Consider the following 18,047-nt stretch of genomic DNA (forward strand, 5'->3'; position numbering starts at 1 on the left):
GCTTACTACTAGGCATCTCTAGCACTGCCAGTTTTGACACGGGTCTCGTCTTCTCTCCTTTGCTGGTTTTCACTGCTGCTGATCGTACTCGGCCATCACTTCCCAGGAACACTTTTGAAACCACTCCTCGTTCACGCTTGTTATCCTCCAAGGCAAATACCAGATCTCCCGGTTGCATTTGTCGAACATCGTTGAACCACTTTGGCCGTTTGTTCAGCTTTGGTAGATATTCAGCTTGCCAACGATTCCATATACCGTCTGCTAACTGTTGGGCCCGAACATATTTACTCCTGAGAGCTTCAGCAACTTCTATTGGATTCCTAGGCGGCAAACATTCTGCTGACATCCCTTTCAGGAAATGGTTGGGTGTTAAAGCTTCTGGGTCTTCTTTCACATTCGTAGACACATACGTTAGTGGCCGCGAATTAATTAAGTCCTCCACTTCAACCAAGGCTGTGTTCAATATCTCATCCGTGAGCCTTCCACCGTCTGTTAATGTATTTAACGCTACCTTCACCGACCTCACCATACGCTCCCACACGCCACCCATATGGGGTGCTGAAGGCGGGTTGAACACCCAGCGAGTTCTAGCACTTGTAAATGTATCGGCACACCCTTCATTGATCCGGCGAATTTGCAGCGCGAGTTCTCGGCTAGCTCCGACAAAATTGGTTCCGTTATCAGAAAAAATTTCGATCGGACTTCTTCTCCTCCTGACGAATCTTCTTATTGCCATCTTGCACGACTCTGTTGTTAAATTGTACGCGACTTCCAGATGAACAGCTCGTGTTGTCATGCACGTGAACAGTGCCACCCATCTCTTTTCCCGTCGCCGCCCAATTGATACCTCCAACGGTCCGAAATAATCCAACCCTACGTACGAAAAGGCCTCAGCTCCAACTGCCATCCGTTGTTTCGGTAATGGAGCCATCCTGGGTATTTGCGGCTTAGCCTTTTGTATTCTACACCACTGGCATTCACTTATAACTTTGTCCACTACTGCTCTCAAGTTATTGATAAAAAACCGTTGCCGAACTTCGTTCACTACCGTTTCCCTACTAGCATGTCCAGATTTTCGATGGAACTCGTCTACAAGCCTCTTAGTCACGAGGTGGTTCTTCGGCAATATGATCGGGAATCTCGAATCAAATGAAGCATACTCTGCTCTTTCCGTTCTACCTTCCATTCGTACCACTCCAAACTCATCTAAAAAGGGTGACTTGTCAAACAACAAACTCGATCGTTCCAGTTTCAACTCTCTCCCATCTTGCTGTTTCAACAACGTCGCCACTTCATCTGCGTATTCTTCGCGCTGTGCCAAGCGCCAAAGACAATTTTCTGCTGCAAAATATTCTTCTTGACGCAGTGGAACATAGTGCCCTGGTTTCAGCTTCAGTTGGTTATTAGTTCTCTCTGCTTCGGTACGAAGTGATTCGATCGGTAGATTTTGCGCACAGCGCTTGCAGTTTGACATGTAGCGAAGAACTGTAGCTACCATTCGAACTAAAACCGTCCACTTAGATACATTCCCAATCCGCATCGATAGTCCGTCCGAAACTACGACATTTTGAAATAACACGCTTGCTCTTAATTCTTCCTGAAATTCTTCCACCTCCTGCGTTTGAAGGGGCCAATGCTGCTCTGCGAAATACAAGAACTGTGGACCACGGAACCAGCGGCTGTCAGAGTGGATCTCGGTAGACTTGCTCCACTTTGTCAAATCGTCTGCCGCGTTATCCTTCGTGGGCACCCATCGCCAGTCTTCAGGGTTTGATACTTCAAGAATCTGCCCAACCCGATGAGCAACAAACTCCTTGTACTTTCTACGCTCTGATCTTATCCACGAGAACACCGCCTTCGAATCCGTCCAAAATACAGTTTTATAGATAGGAAACGAATGATTAATTTTTATGGATTTCGCTAACTGAGCTCCTAACGTTGCGGATTGTAACTCCTTCCGAGGTATGGACAAATACTGCAACGGGGCTACCTTCGCCTTTGCCTCAATGAAAGAACAGTGCACTCCTTTCTCATCCGAAAACCTGAAGTAGGCAACGCTACCATAAGCATCCTCTCCCGCATCTACGAAGATGTGCAACTGCACCGAACTATACGCCGTCGAGCTTGCGGTCCCAAGGTAGCAGCGTGGTACTTCAACAGCTTCTGCCAAGGATAAAATACTCGTCCACCTCATCCAAACGTCGTACTGTGCCTGCAGCAGCTTCTCATCCCAGCCAATACCACTGCGCCAAACGTCTTGCATCAAAATACGTCCGTGTATCAAGAGAGGTGCTAAAAACTGCTTTGGGTCAAACATACTCATGATGCACTTCAGTGCTATTCTTTTAGTAGGCCAAGCTCCTTCTTGCAAATATGGCTGAAGATCTTCTCGCAGGTTCATTGAGAATACGAAAACGTCGTTTTGAGAATTCCATCGTACCCCTAGCACTCGTTCAACCTCTGTTGTCTTATTGACCTCAACAATTCTCGTTTGTTCCGCAGAAATTTCTCCAAGTGACTTCAATACTTCTTGAGAGCTACTGACCCAGTTCCTTATTTCAAAACCTCCTGCAGCATGTATTTCCCTTACCTCAGACGCTCGTTTTATCGCTTCTTCTTCAGTATCAGCACTGTCAAAGTAATCGTCTACGAAATGCTTCTTCATTATTGCCTGTGATGCCTCCGGGTATTTCTCCGCATGTTCTAGGCCGTTCAAATTCTTCACGTATTGCGATGTACACGGAGAGCAACTGGCTCCAAATATTACCACGTCCATGACGTAAATTTGAGGTTCACCTTTGCTATCTGATCCGAAGAGAAATCGTTGTGCTTGTCGATCCTGCGAGCGTATTCTGATCTGGTGAAACATTTCCCGAATGTCACCGCCGAACGCCACTTTACGTTCTCGGAAGCAGTTGATAACGGAGGGTAGCGACGAGATCATATCAGGCCCTTTCAACAGTCTATCATTCAATGAAACACCCTGTACTTTCGCTGCAGCATCCCAAACAATTCGCACCTTTCCTGGTTTGTTAGGATTTAAGACGTAGTTTATTGGCAAATACCAGGCCTTTCCTGGCTCTGTGTCCTTTATCTCTTGTTCAGTTATACGATGTGCGTAGCCTTTGTCCACGTATTCTTGCAGTTGTTTAGCGATATTCTCACTTATGCCTGAGCTACGGTCCATTCTAACCTGTAAACTCTTCCATCGCTTGACTGCCATTGGAAAGCTGTCAGGAAACACTACGTCATCTTCAGCCCACAACAATCCAGTCTCAAATCGATTACCTATTCGTTTCGTTGTTCTCTCCAAGATTTCTCGCGCTCGTTTATCTTCCTTCGATTCGAGGTTTACCGGGGATATTCCTACAGCTTCAAGTTGGAAAAACTCCTTAAGGGCATTATTCATTTCTTGATCAGGTTTACAGCATGCGTCACAACCACAATGATGAAGTCCTATGAACTGTACACTAGCTACTGCACCATCGCGTGGTCCGTAAATCGTCCATCCGAGCTTACATCGGATTGCTACAGGTTCTCCGGCTTCCCCAATTCTCGACTCCAGAGGTGCGATCAAGTGAATGTTATTAATTCCGATTAAGAGCTTCGGAGCCGCAGCTGTGTAGTTTGGAAGCTCTATCTTCTGTAGATAGTCGAAGCGTTCCTTTAATTCGTCGGAGTCCAATCCTTGAACCGGTAAATTCAGTTCAGCAACCGTTCTCACGTCTGCCAAAGTAGATTGACAACTTTGTTGCTGGTCCGATATGCACAGCGTAAACTTTACCGAATCGCTTTCGGTTTGGCTGATTCCGTTCGTCCACTTCATTTTGAGAGGTTCATGTACTCCATCAGCTTCCAGAAGTCGTGCTAGCTCTGTATCAATCAGCGTTACCGATGAGCCTTCGTCAATAAGTGCTAGCGTCTCTAGCTGCTTGCCATTGTTGTACAGCATCACTGGAACTATCCGAAACATCACAGACTGATCGCACTGTCGATGGCTATTGCAACTAGCAACCACGTGCTGAGGTCCAGTTGGTTCCCAATGCAGCAGAGGATGATGATTTTGCTCACACCTATTTATACCGCAGCGTCGTTTCGACCAACATCTATTCGCGCCATGGCTGTACAAACACAGCGGACACAAGTTGAGGGTTTGTACCCTTTTCCAACGATCCTCCAAACTCATCGATCTAAGCTCATCACATTGCTTTCCAAAATGACCTGGTTTGCCACAAACTGCACAATTTCTGTCAGGTTTGGGCCTTTCTGTGGAAGCCATGTTATTTTCATTCAACTTCTCTCTGGTTGGATCATCAAGCATCTTCCTTTGAATATGGTGGCAACAGCATTCCTGCACTACACCATCCGCTACGTGTACGAAACCTTTAACTGCTGAAGAGTTTTCACGCCGTTTTCCCTTGCTTGCCTCTTCAAGGCGTGCTCCTTCGTACGACACTTCAAGAGCTTTGTCCGCCAGATTTTCCATGAAAACGCTGAACGTCTCCAGATTAACCTTCGACTGTTGACGCTTGAAGTCCACCCATTGCATAGCGTAACAAGACGGAAGTTTTTGTATTAATTGCTGCATCAGTATCGGGTTACTTAGATGATCATTCAACTTCGACACTCGCAAGTGTTGGGTCAACTCATCCACCGCGTTTCCAAAATCGATCACTGATTTCAAATCTTCTGAACTAGGACCAGGAAGCTGTTGTACTCGATTAGCAAGCAAAGTTGATAGAACTTCTGGGTTTCCGAACTGTTTCCGCAATCTCTCGATCACAGCTGGTACGTTTTCTGGTTCAAGAAGCCTATTCCGCACCGTCTCTAAAGCTTTCCCTTGTAATGCCTCTTGCAGTCGAACCAAATTCTCGTCATTGTTGAACCCGCACGACCGATTAGCTTGTTCGTAGGCGCTTATGAATGCCGGCCACTCCTGCGGTCGTCCTGAGAATTTGGGTAAGGTCCTAGGGTACACTTGTCGTGCTGCTATCTGTGAGCGTGTTGGTCCTTCAGGTTCTCTACGAGTCGACCGTTCACGCCTCGCACTTCTATATGCTCGAAAAACTGAGTTTTCTTCATCAGAAGAGATACATTGAGCTGGCGTAGAAGCTGGTAGGTTCCGGTTTCCTGCTAGTGGCCTAGATGAGTCATTTCGTAAAACGCCGGTTCTCATTCTCGCTTCAGAATCCTTCCTCGCAATCACAAGCGTTCTTTGATCGCTGCATCTCGTCGACTTAATGTGTACTGCACTCGCTGCTTTCAGACACTTCTCTCGCTCTGATGGTTCAGTCTGCCAGTTTTTCACCTTGTCACGAAAATCGCACCCGTCATCACTAGAACTCTCCTCATGTTCCGAAGAAGAACTATCTTCTGCTAAAGTTTCCAGCCTACGCCTCTGACGACTCTCTTCTTCATCCCGCTCTATGGCTTCAAGTTCAAGCTGTAGCAGCTTTCGCTGGGTTTCTTCTCTACGCTTCCTTCTCATGGTTGCTTCATTCAACTCGGCTAACGATTTCTTCGCCGAATCACGCACTGAGGCTTTCGAGCTCGCGCTACCACTCTTCCTTGAGCGAATGTCACTTCCACTGATGTCACTCCGCGTAAACCCTTTGTCGGACCCTTTACCGCTTTGAAACGTACCCTTTGACTTTCTTATAGTACCTAAATTTCTGGCTTCTCCCTCTTCTGCTTCACATATTCTATTCCTGTCTTTCTTAGAAACTTGTACATGCTTTGGCTTACCGATCAGGTTTTCTTTGCTACCTTTATCCTTCGCTGCTCGATGCGGTTGTTTGCGTATCTTGGACTGACCTGCCGATCCTTGCTTTTCCCGAATCGATGGTCCCACACTGCAGCATTTCTCGCAGAACCATAATGCATTCTCAACCGTGTCATCAACATTCACACATGCAAAGTGGAACCATTCCTTGCATTCACTACATCGCACGCTTGCGTCGTAGTCTTCTCCATTGTCGCAACAGGGATATTTGTAGCCTTCCGCCATCGTCGAGGATAAAACTTTTAGCTTGTTGTGGTGTTTTCTTTCAGGAGAAACAACTCTGCAGTAATTCTGGCGAATAACTAAAAGCTATAAAATTCCTTTTATTAATAATTTTCATTACATACAGTTAGTTGTTCATCTTACTTTTAGTCTCTCTGTTCAGTCCGAAAAAACACCAAACTGATTTCTCCTAGCTACGCCTGAATCCTACATTACAAATTTTCTATTTAACTTCAATTGTTTTCAGATTATTTCCACAACTTACGGTAAGTATATACAAATTTTATTAATTCTTTGAAACTTTCAGGATCCTCAATTTTCGACCTCTGGTAACCCTATTCTACGGTAAGTAATGTGTGGTAAGTATTTGTCAACAAACTCAATCTACTGGCTGTAATTTATTTACTTACAGGTTGTCGAACTGTTCCTAACAAACCTCTTCCACTTTATCGACAACAATCTCGGTAATTTCCTTCAAAACTCTCTAAATTCTTCCGTACTTTCTCAACATCAACTTTCTGCTTTCATAAATCAAACATGTCAGCGCCCATGCAACGATTCGATCCTACACGCTCAGACGCATACACCCATTTGATTTACACGCTGCTAACTCCGTTTCCGAATCTGGGTTATCTTGTAGAGTTACTCACTTTTGGGAAACTGGCAGAACACTGCCGATTTCATTGTTTTCGTGAAAATTAGAAGCTTTTCCCCGGAAAAGCGGAGAAAATCGTGCACAAATAGAGTGCTTTTCCCAATGTTTCACTGAGTCAGTTGGCTGAAATGAAAGAAGGAGCCATTGGAGCGGTCTGAAATTCAATTCGAAAGAATGGAGATGAAAACAGCTTCATAGACAAAAAAAAAACTTTGGATCGAAAGGTCTTGCGTGCTTACGCCACACACAGGGATAAATCGACCTGAAAAGTGATCAAAATATATAACGGCCAAACGGTAAACGATAAACCGCTTATGTTTTCACATGATTTTCAGGTGTTTTTATGATCTTTCATATTCTAAAAAGGAAAAAGTAACTTTATGACCTAGAAGAAAGATATAAAAAATATTTCTTCAAATGAAAATGACCTAGAAGAAAGATGTAAAAAATATTTCTACAAATGAAAATTTGTGAAAGACATCATCAAGATCGCATAAAGATAAAAAAATAGAACCGTTTTGAAAATAATGAAAGTTATTTTAAGTCTTTGTTAAATTTTTTTTAGTTACGATTTTGAAACTTGTTAAATTATCAAAAGTTGTTAAAACTGTTAAAACTAAAAAAAAAATAATTTTGCGGAACATGTCAAAAACATTTTTCAACAAGGGAATGGGATATATTCAAATATATAGAAAATAATACCCTATTCCAGTGAAATATAACTTAAAGAGTTCAACCGAGTTCGGATGATTTTTAAGTTAGTTTTATTGGTCAATTTATTGGCTTTCTATGATATCTAAATGAAACATAATTTATTGATAGATTTTTTAAAATCTAACAATCTAAAAGGAGTCTTTTCCGCCTGATTCACTTAAAATACGAAAAAATCACATTTTTTGGACATTTTATGAGGAAAAATTTCATTTTTTATTGTTCGTTTGCAAAATATTATTTATATAAAAGGTATCCCGTAATTATGGCCAATTTTGCTATGTGTACAAATTTTGCTTAAAATTTGCTGCTTAAACCTGAATTTGGTCTAAGGTTGCTGTCAAAAGGCCTCAGTTATGTCTGATTTGGCTCTCTAAAAAAAAATCGACATCAAAAAATGCTATCAGTTTGCTGTTGAGACCTTTTTAAGGTTTCAGTTTACTATCAATTTGGGCATCAAAGTCTGCTCGGGTTGAAACCTAATGTTAAATTAATAAAAATAGAAAGCATATTACTTCACCAAAAAAACTCATTAAAAAAAAATAAAACGAACTCAGCAGAACTCCTGAATTCTGTATTCACTGTAAAGGGCATTGTTTTGGATATTCAGAAATGTGTGTTTGACATATTCTGTGTACCTAAACATTTTTTCTAATAACTTTTTTTTAATTTTTCTGACAGTTTCTCAACCGCAGACTTTAAATGATAATAAAATTAAACTTCAAATTACTTGTATTTTTTTTAACTTTTATAATTTTCATTTTGCTAGAAACAATAACATTACCAAAATTCTATAAAATCGCATTTTTAGGTTCATGCCTGAAATATTGTACCTCGCGTAACTTTTGATCATATCTATAGAACTTTTCAAAAACTTTAGGCATGCTAACTTTATATTTCAACAATCACTCTGCAAAAGTTCTATAAAAAATGAAGCGTAGTTTCTGAGATATTGCAGTTTGAATGTTAAAAGTCCAACAAGTCCGATTTTCGTAGAATTACTGTAACTCAGGCCACAAAAATTCTAGAAAGCTAAAATTTTGTAATGAAATAGTATGATAGTTAATCTACCTAACGCAGAAAATTTTATCAAAATTATCATCAGAGTAAAAAGTTATGAAAGCTCAAAGTCGAAGTGACAGTGCGCGTGTTTCCAATTTATATACAACTAGCTGACCCGGTAAACTTCGTTTTACCTTTTAAAGTATAAATCGTAATAAATGTTTAATTTCATCTACACGTCCTTAACTGCATTGTGCTCGCCAATAGATTCTTATGGAAATCGTAACAAATAAAGTTTAATTTGTATTGGGACCCCCCTTTCATAAAAAGTGAGATTCTTGAAAGTATTATACAAACCATCTCTGACCCAAAAAACCCTCGGATACCAAATTTCACTTCATTCCGACCAACCATTCATACGTGATGTTATCACAAAGAAAACGCCTTCATTTCTTATATATAAGATGTGAAGAGATAATTTTGTATGGGGACCCCCCTTTCATAAAAAGTGAGATTCTTGAAAGTATTATACAAACCATCTCTGACCCAAAAAACCCTCGGATACCAAATTTCACTTCATTCCGACCGACCATTCATACGTGATGTTATCACAAAGAAAACGCCTCCATTTTTATATATAAGAAGATGTGAAGAAGAGATAACTTTGTATGGGGACCCCGCTTTCATAAAAAGTGAGATTCTTGAAAGTATTATACAAACCATCTCTGACCCAAAAAACCCTCGGATACCAAATTTCACTTCATTCCGACCGACCATTCATACGTGATGTTATCACAAAGAAAACGCCTCCATTTTTATATATAAGAAGATGTGAAGAAGAGATAACTTTGTATGGGGACCCTTTCATAAAAAGTGAGATTCTTGAAAGTATTATACAAACCATATCTGACCCAAAAAACCCTCGGATACCAAATTTCACTTCATTCCGACCGACCATTCATACGTGATGTTATCACAAAGAAAACGCCTTCATTTCTTATATATAAGATGTGAAGAGATAATTTTGTATGGGGACCCCCCTTTCATAAAAAGTGAGATTCTTGAAAGTATTATACAAACCATCTCTGACCCAAAAAACCCTCGGATACCAAATTTCACTTCATTCCGACCGACCATTCATACGTGATGTTATCACAAAGAAAACGCCTCCATTTTTATATATAAGATTATGAACGGTACTGTAAATAAAAAATATTTATATTGAAACTTGTTCACTTCTTCATTATTAACTTCTTTGCACTGACAAAGTTTAGGTTGGGAAATGATTTTATGAACAATGATTAAGGAACTGATAAAACCGAAAATATTGAATACAAAAAAAAAACTAATAAAATAAGTTTTCAGAACACAAAATTTCAGAATTGAAAAACAAAACCAAATTTATCACAAAATTTAAAAGAAATCAATAGTGGGACTGTTCAACTGTAAAAACTTGTTTGAAAGTCAATAAACACAATGCAGATGGAAAAGATAAGTTCCTAAAGGAAATTTTTTTCAAGAAAACGCCTCACCATTTTAAAATCTTAGTTGAAAAATTTAAAAGCATCTTATGTGCATATGTTTCAATGATTGTGATTTGAAAGATTTAAGCTTCCAGAATTGTTTTTCAAATCTAGATTTGGTGATATGTATCAATTAGTTTGAAAATAAATAAGATCTTAATGAAATCAATCATTGAACATTGATGAACCTACAAACAACATTAAAGACAAAATTGATTTTTAATTTATTTGTTTCCTCTTAATTAACAAAATATAATATTTTTCCAAACTACCGAGGAAAAATTTATTTAATTGATCAATTTTACATTTTTTTTAAATTCTAAAAGATATCATTTTAAGTATTTCTGACATTTCTGAATTTCTGTTTTTATTTTTATAAAAAATGTTTTAGACGGAAAATCGATTTAACATTTGTTTAAATAATATCCCAAATTCAATTTTGTTTTGAATAACTTTCAAAATTCGTGTATATTCTCGTTTTTTACAGAGTATGTGAAAGAGAACTGAAAGCATACTTCTTTTCATTTTTTACTAGAAGTCAAAATTTATTTTTGTTTAAAATCTTGATTTTAATTTTTTTTTGTTAAGTTATACCGTTTTGTCAGAAAAATGCAAAAAAAAGTTGGAATGATTTCTGCTTATTTTCAAAAATTATTTAAAAAACTAAAGCTGATAGAAAATTGATAAATAATTGTAATTGGGATTCCGAGTACCCAAATTATTCAAAAATAAATTCTTAAATTCTGTACACCTCGGATAAATGTTAGTTTTGTGGCCTTTTGTAATCAATATTCTTTCGAATGTGGAGTTCAACATTTAGAAGGACAAGAAATTCTAAATAAAATTAATATTCTTTGAAAAATCTTTTATATCAACAAAAAATTTAAATAAAGTGATAAATATTTAATTATTTAATGGATATTAGTTTAAATATTTTATTGCTAATTTTGTTCAATATCTTGAGTAGTTAATATCCGTCATTTGGCTTCCAGCTTGTTGATGTGTTAAATAAGTATTTGAATAATGTAATTTGATGCTAAAATGGTTTGTTACAAATTTTGAAATTGCTAAGTTACAGTTCTACAAGAAACCCCATTCCAAAGAGGAGGAAGTGTTTTTGAGTGTCCAGATTAAACTTTCTATACAAAGGTTTGTGGAATTACCATTCGAAATTAATAATTGAAAATAAGTTTCAATTTTTGAACGCATATATTGCCTTAAAATGAATTATTTAAGTCTAATATTTATATAGGATGTGATAACAGCCAAATTTTCTGACATGTTTGTTAACAGTTTTTTTTTAAATATCTTGATTTAACTGCGACTGATGAATGTGTTCTAAATTAGGACGTTTCGGTTTCTCAGTCAGTTTTGAAATATTATTAAAAACAGCACATTTACTCACGTAACTTTCGTTGGACATTGAGTAAATATGCTGTTTTTAATAATATTTCAAAACTGACTGAGAAGCCGAAACGTCCTTAATTAGATTTATAAATATCTTTTGCCATCAAGTGATTTCCCTTTACAACGGTAAATTAAAAAAAATTAACTTGAAAAAAAATCTTGAAGGGAAGGTTATACCCTCAACCTAAGATAATAGGTGTAAGAAAAAAATCTGAAAGTTTGTCTACTTCCCTATTTTTAAGAAGTTAAGATAGTTTTAAGAAACGCACTGATTGTCAGGATATTATTGGATAAATATTAGTCAATGGATAAATATTAATAATTTTGTGCTTAGAAATGATAAAAATCTATTCAGAAGAAAAATATATCTTTTCGGACTCCAGGGATCAAGTGAACCCATATCATACATTTTTAAAAATGAATATTTTATTTTTTTGATAAATAAATATTTTTATTTATATTTTTTTGAGAGGGAAAGATCTTCAAGTCACTTTTTGCAAACAAAGTGTAATTACTTAAAAAATAGTTTATTTTATTTTTTAGAGAATCAAAGTTTTTTTCAATTCTTTTCTAGAACATTTGATCTATGTAAGACATTTCAGTTTTGAGATATAGCTGAGGAATCAAGTATTCCCAGGGATCATGTATCCTCATTAGAGTGCCCCAAATGACCCAAAATTTGAAAAAGTTATGCATTTCAGGCTTAAATTGATCCTAGGCCTAATACAAGGTCTCATGCAAAATGATGATTTTGAGACATTTTGTTCGGGAGGAACATGAAAATGCAATTTTTCATGAATAACTTTGATCCCCTTCGGCCGATTTCTTTTGAAAACGGGTTTTCTTAAAGCCTTAACTATGACAAGTATTTCATCTGAATATTGCATTTCGGCTCGAGTTAAGATAAAAAAAAATTATGAGTCTTCAAGAAATGGCTATCTTTTTTAAGGGTGATATTTATCACCATTAATGGGAGACACTGCTTCGAACATTTTGATTCGGTATTAACAGTGATGAATATCACCCTGAAAAACGTTACCCCATTTCTGAAGTCTAATAACTTTTTTTTACCATAAGTCGAATTGAAATGCAGTCTTGGGATGAAATATTTGGCATAGATCAAGCATTAAGAAAAACCGTTTTCAAACGAAATCGATCGAAGGGGACCAAAGTTGATCATGAAAAACTGGATTTTCATGGTCCTCCCGAACAAAATGTCACAAAATCCCATACAAACTTAAGGCTCGTTGAGCGATTCGATCTGGCCCAAATTTGGCATGAGACCTTGTACTAGGCCTAAGATCAAATTAAGCCTGCAGCGCATAACATTTCACAAGCTTGAAATTTTCCATAAAAATTTGGGGCAGTCAAATTCTCATTCTCCCCTAACTATTGAAATAAAGTAAAGAAAGAATTCAAAATTGATCCTAGTGGAATACTGAGAATGCTTCTGAAGTAAGAGTAATTAAAAGTCTTGATCGTTGATTCATATTCCCGAAACCAATTTAGGTTATATTCATCTAAAACTTTGATTCCATTTGAAGTGAATCGATCAGTTTTTATATTTAAAATACTTCTGTAGTTTATATCCGGAAATTATCCATGTTTTAAGATAAAGTTTTATTTGATTAAATTCCAAAAAACAACCGATAAACTGCGAGAAAATACAAAACTAATTTTAGATCCACGATTATGATCATTCAGCCATGATAAAGACAAAGTAGTTTCATATCGGATAATTCCGTATTCGTTTATCTTCACTGCCGGAAGCACATGTATCTTCGAAAAGAATGTAGAAAAAAAAATGGAGCCGACAAAATTTCTCCCTCGAGGCTCATCGCTAGAAACGTGTCCCGCAATTGCTCTGAATCGAGCATCAGCAAATAGCGAAGGGGGAGGCTTAAGGTGGGAGGCACACAAACAGAATTTTCCGGAATTGTATTGCCGCGGCACGGCGGGCGTTATGATTATGGCGTGCGATTATGGGTCGGCGAAAGATAAACATTTGCTCTAGTGCGGTACTTTCCTGGTATTTTTTTTCTCTGTCTCTCGTGGAAATTCCAGCTTCAGGGTGCGTGTTTTCTCTCTGGAGCCCCCGGAGGGGAGCAAAACTGATTTCGATGAACAGATTGGATTTGTTTAACTAGCAATGAGTCAAGCCGACGTGGCGGCAGATAATCATGAATGGCGGTTTGTGGAACATGGAAGAAAGCAGCTGAAGGACGGAAGAAGTGGTTCATTGTTAGGTCATAATTATGTTATAAGCAAATTGTTTGATCTCAATGTAAACAAATTCTCCTCTTGGGGGTCAAAGTTTCCAAGGCAGTTAATTGCTAGATCAACAATTCTATGTTCTCGGAGATGGGAATCCTTTTCTTTTGTGATTTCCAGCAAAACATTGGAAGGCGTTTTGCAAACTTTGGAAGCCTTTCCATTACATTTATGAATAATTGATTTATTTTTAAAGAAAATTTTAAACAAACGTACGTAAATGCATGATTTATGCCTGAATGCAAGCAAATAATGTTGTTCTCTGGTGGAAAACAACTACAATCAGCTTTCTTGGATAAGTGAATTTCTTAATCGTTAAACGATAGTGTAATTTTGAACTGTAATTTTGATTTTTTTTAAGTCAAATCTGTGGGACTCACCTAAAATAGACAGTTCTGTTGCGTTGGCCATCGCCGTGTTCTAGACTACCGTTGCTAGTTCCGAATCTGCTGCTACTACTGCTACTGCTACTTCGACTACCGAATTTTCTGCCGTTACTCTCACTATCACTCGACTCCGGATAGCTGTCATCATCATCTTCATCAGCTGACCATCCACTTCTGGAGGAAACGGTCCAGTTCATCATCATCCGATCGTTGAACATTAGGTCCTGTTGCCACACGTTTCGGGGACATTCCCGGATGTCCCCCAGCTCATCCAAACTTCCATCTTCCCCCTCGTCAAAGTACGCCTCCACATTCGAGTGGATCGAATTCCATCGAACTGCGGTCCCTTCCGGATGGGATCTTGAGCTTCCTTGAGGATGTTTGGTTCCTTTGGCCGGATGCTCACTGGCCCAATCCGCTTCCAGATCATCGATCCAGGTATTGGCTGGAAGTTGTGCTGGGTACCCCAACTGGTCACTGGGATATCTCGATACATCGTGAGCTGACGACTGACGACCTGGATGTGAAATGCTATCTAAGAAATGTCCCACCGGTTGTCGACGGGTGGCATCCTGCGATGACTCGATGTAGAAGTCCCGGATGTCAGATCCCTTCTGGCGGTGGACTTCGACTGAAATGAAAACAAGAGAATGGAGAGAAAAAATTTAGTATAAATTATTTCTGTGAAGGTTGTCCTGAGGCATGGAGGACAGGAGTTAAACACGTTCGTCGCCACGCTCATTTTGGTAGTTTTACTAGCCGGGCCCAAAGAAATTTTCAGAGAGAGAAAGCAAAGAGGGAGAACTCCCATAATCGTGTGGCGAATCTGTGCGGTAAACTCAAGTAAGAGAGCGTCACACGCTTTTTGATGTGACGGGGCCCCCCAGGAAAAACACCCGTCACCCGAATATGGGTGCCGTGGCGACGAACGTGTTAAGAGGACAATTTGGTTTACATTAGATTCTAGTGTTTGCCGAACGATGAGCAAAACACCGACACTGACACCGGTGTTATAATCGCTACAATGCAGTGTCTCGATCGAGCACAGCCACAGAGTGGTTGATGGTATGGCGGATTCTTAGTGGGACAAGGCACCAGTGCCGCACGGTTCGGTGTTTTTGCCATGCCTGTATAAAACTCCTGTCCCGGAAGCTGCTTGTAGTCGGCTTTGACGTAGGTTTCGTCGTCCATTACCACGCAGTCAAACTTCGTCAGCATCGTCGTGTACAGCCTCCGGGATCGCGCTTTGGCCGTCGTATTTTATTTATCATTGCGATTTGGAGTCACTACCTTCTTGTAAGTCGATAGTCCGGCTCGTTTTTTGGCTCGATGCACGGTTGTAGACGATACACTCAGCTTATTTGCGGCATCTCAGAGAGAGAGGTTAGGGTTTCGCTTGAAACTACCGGCTGTCGACAAACGATCCCCAAACACATTAATTACATTTGTAACGGTTGGTTTGGCAACTTTTAGCGATTTTGTCAGCTTTGCGTGCGAGTAGCTCGGATTTTCGCGATGCGCGAGCAAAATTTTGATACGCTGCTCTTCTTCCTTGGACGGCATTTTGACAACTGAAGAGTGAATTCCAAAATCAAAATAGGAGCACGAGAAGAATGTGTACTAACCACGCAAAAAATCAATATTTTCCTCCTGCATGAAACAAGTCTATGAAAACGTACTTTCCTTTTGTGAAAAAATCCGGAGAATTTATTGAAAGTAGTTTCAGATGCCGCACGAGCTTTAGAACGGATTTATAGAGCCCTCTTATCCCCCATATTTTGTAAACAATCCAGTAAAAACATATTCAGACTTGGTTATTTTGAACAAAAATAGACCTATATTGTGCGATTTTTTTCTGAAAAATATAATGGAGGCTGTTTGAACCACCGCACGCTTCCGAGAATGTGGTTATGGCTGTTTTTATCCTCAATTCCTCTATATTTTTCAATTGTATCAGAAAAAAATATGACCGAACTTAAATTTTTTTAACCAAATGGGACGTATCTTGTGTGATTTTTATCCGAAGAATCCAATGAAGCCTATTTGAAACACCAATTTATTGAAAAATATTGGGAAAATCAGGATAAAACAGCCATTACTCCTGTTTCCAATCACACAAGATACGTTAGATTTGGTTAAACATTTTCAAGTCTTAACATGCTTTTTCTAAACTATTTGATAAATGTAAGGGGATTGAGGGTAAAACAGACATAACTCCTGTTTCCAGTGCGTGCGGTGGCTCAAATATTTGGGCTTCGTTGGGTTTCTTGAAAAAAATTAAACAAGATACATCCCGTTAGGTTCAAAAATTTCAAAACCGAACAGGGTTAAAAAATGTTGGGGAGTTGAGGGTAAAAACAACCATAACCCCATTTTATGAAGTCTGCGGTGGCTCAAAAAGCCTCCATTCGATGTTTTTTGTAAAAAATCGCTCAAGATAGGTCTATTCTTGTTCAAAATTACCAAATCCCAATTAGATTTTTTCTGAATTGTTTAAAAATTGCTCAGGTTCATCAAATTTCTTCAGAAAGAACAACATTATTCCGGTTATCGGTTCAAGTAATTGATGATTTTTTAATGACCTTGATGCAATTTAAAATTAAAAGTACTTATTTCTTGACCAAAATCATAAATCCCGGATAATCGAGAATGGGTATCTACTCCGTTAAACATCAAAGTGGTGCTGCCTTTGTTGAATAGCAATTTATTATTTTTACCAATAATGTTTGAGAAACCTTTAATGGTGTGGGGAAATATTTGTACCCACAAATTTTTTTTCAGCATTCAAAAACATTAAATTCCAATTCGATTTCCTTCCACATACATAGGTATCTGTTTAGGTATTTAGGAACTTGTGTGGTGTATCCAACCTAGCCTTCGAATTGAAACGAGGAAATGTGTTGTGTTCCCATCGATTTCAGTGAAAAAGCATCATTCAACGACAATCAGTCAGAATGGGTGCCTGAATGTGATTTGCCACCCCGTCCACATTGATGGGGGAAGGAAGCAAATGGAAGGGGGTGTAACACTGAGAGCTGCCATTCAGGACACAAATAACAGATCCCCAATTCTGTCGTTTTGTGGGCTTCGGAATGTTTCCGGGACATGCATTTCGAGGAATTTTTGGCTACAGCCAGGAAACGGAAACGCAAATCCATATCGACAGAATTGACACCATCAGGATAGTGTGTGTTTAAGTTTGAAATCAGCGGTTTCACAATCGATTTGCATTAGGACCGGATTTGGTTCTGAGAGTGGGTTTGGTCAAGTGATTTTAGGTTGCTTTGGATCAGCTTATATCAGGTATCAGTTTGGAATTATTTACTAAATGTGATTGAAATACTCAAAAAGATTTGAAAAAAAAGACAAGAGACAATTCAAAACGCTGCTAGTATGATGAAAAAAAAGAGCTTCCTCCAACGATAATGTCGTTCACATAGAAATGAATTCTTTTTTAACTAAATTAAATGCAATGACTTGACCTTCAAGCAGTGATACAGTTGATTCGTGCTGTGATCTCAATCTACGAAAACCCAGTTTCAGAGAAAACCCGTCATCAGTTGGATAAATATTTTTCAATCTGCGAAGATTTTGCTTTCTTCAAAAAAAGACCTTCGTTAAAAAAATGAGGATCTAAAGAACAATCTCTGACCTTTTTCAAGACAGCTGAAAGACTATCCCTTATTCGTGGGATCTATGGAAAGCAGCTTAATCACAATATCAATGCGGTCGTCCGCTCGCTTCCACTGGTCTCATTTATCAACCATTTGGGCCGTCTCAACGATGTGGGTGGCTTTTCAACTTTGTGAGTGATAGAAATTTGAATTGAGGCATATAAACACAAAAATAAGTCTTTTCTCTTAGAGTTCCTGGAAAACTTTTAATTCAACTTTCAAATCTTTTCAGAATAAATTTATGATTTATACTTCATGATTTAACAAATTTTCAAAAATTGACCTATAAAAAAACTTCAGACACTAGTAAATAAACGTTCATTCTTAAAGAGTGATTGAGGAGGGAAGGATACAGCTAACTGCCCATTTCCACCAATTTAATCTCATTGAACTAAATTTGAGGTATTTAAAAAA

At 38.5% G+C, this 18,047-nt stretch overlaps 1 protein-coding gene across 11 annotated transcripts in view; it reads right to left on the minus strand.

The window, feature by feature from the left end:
• LOC129739391 (uncharacterized) overlaps window positions 1–18,047 on the minus strand; it is a 485,831-nt gene that overhangs the window by 119,678 nt on the left and 348,106 nt on the right. For all 11 annotated transcript variants that reach the window (XR_008735846.1, XR_008735845.1, XM_055730829.1 and 8 more), the window contains exon 3: window positions 13,954–14,590. Coding sequence is in view for 9 of the 11 variants with exons in the window: in XM_055730829.1 (XP_055586804.1) it covers window positions 13,954–14,590 (637 nt within the window). In the remaining 2 variants the exon portion in view is untranslated. The remainder of the gene's footprint in view (window positions 1–13,953; window positions 14,591–18,047) is intronic.

The sequence above is a fragment of the Uranotaenia lowii genome, chromosome 1 (genome assembly GCF_029784155.1).
Source record: "Uranotaenia lowii strain MFRU-FL chromosome 1, ASM2978415v1, whole genome shotgun sequence".
NCBI lineage: Eukaryota > Metazoa > Arthropoda > Insecta > Diptera > Culicidae > Uranotaenia > Uranotaenia lowii.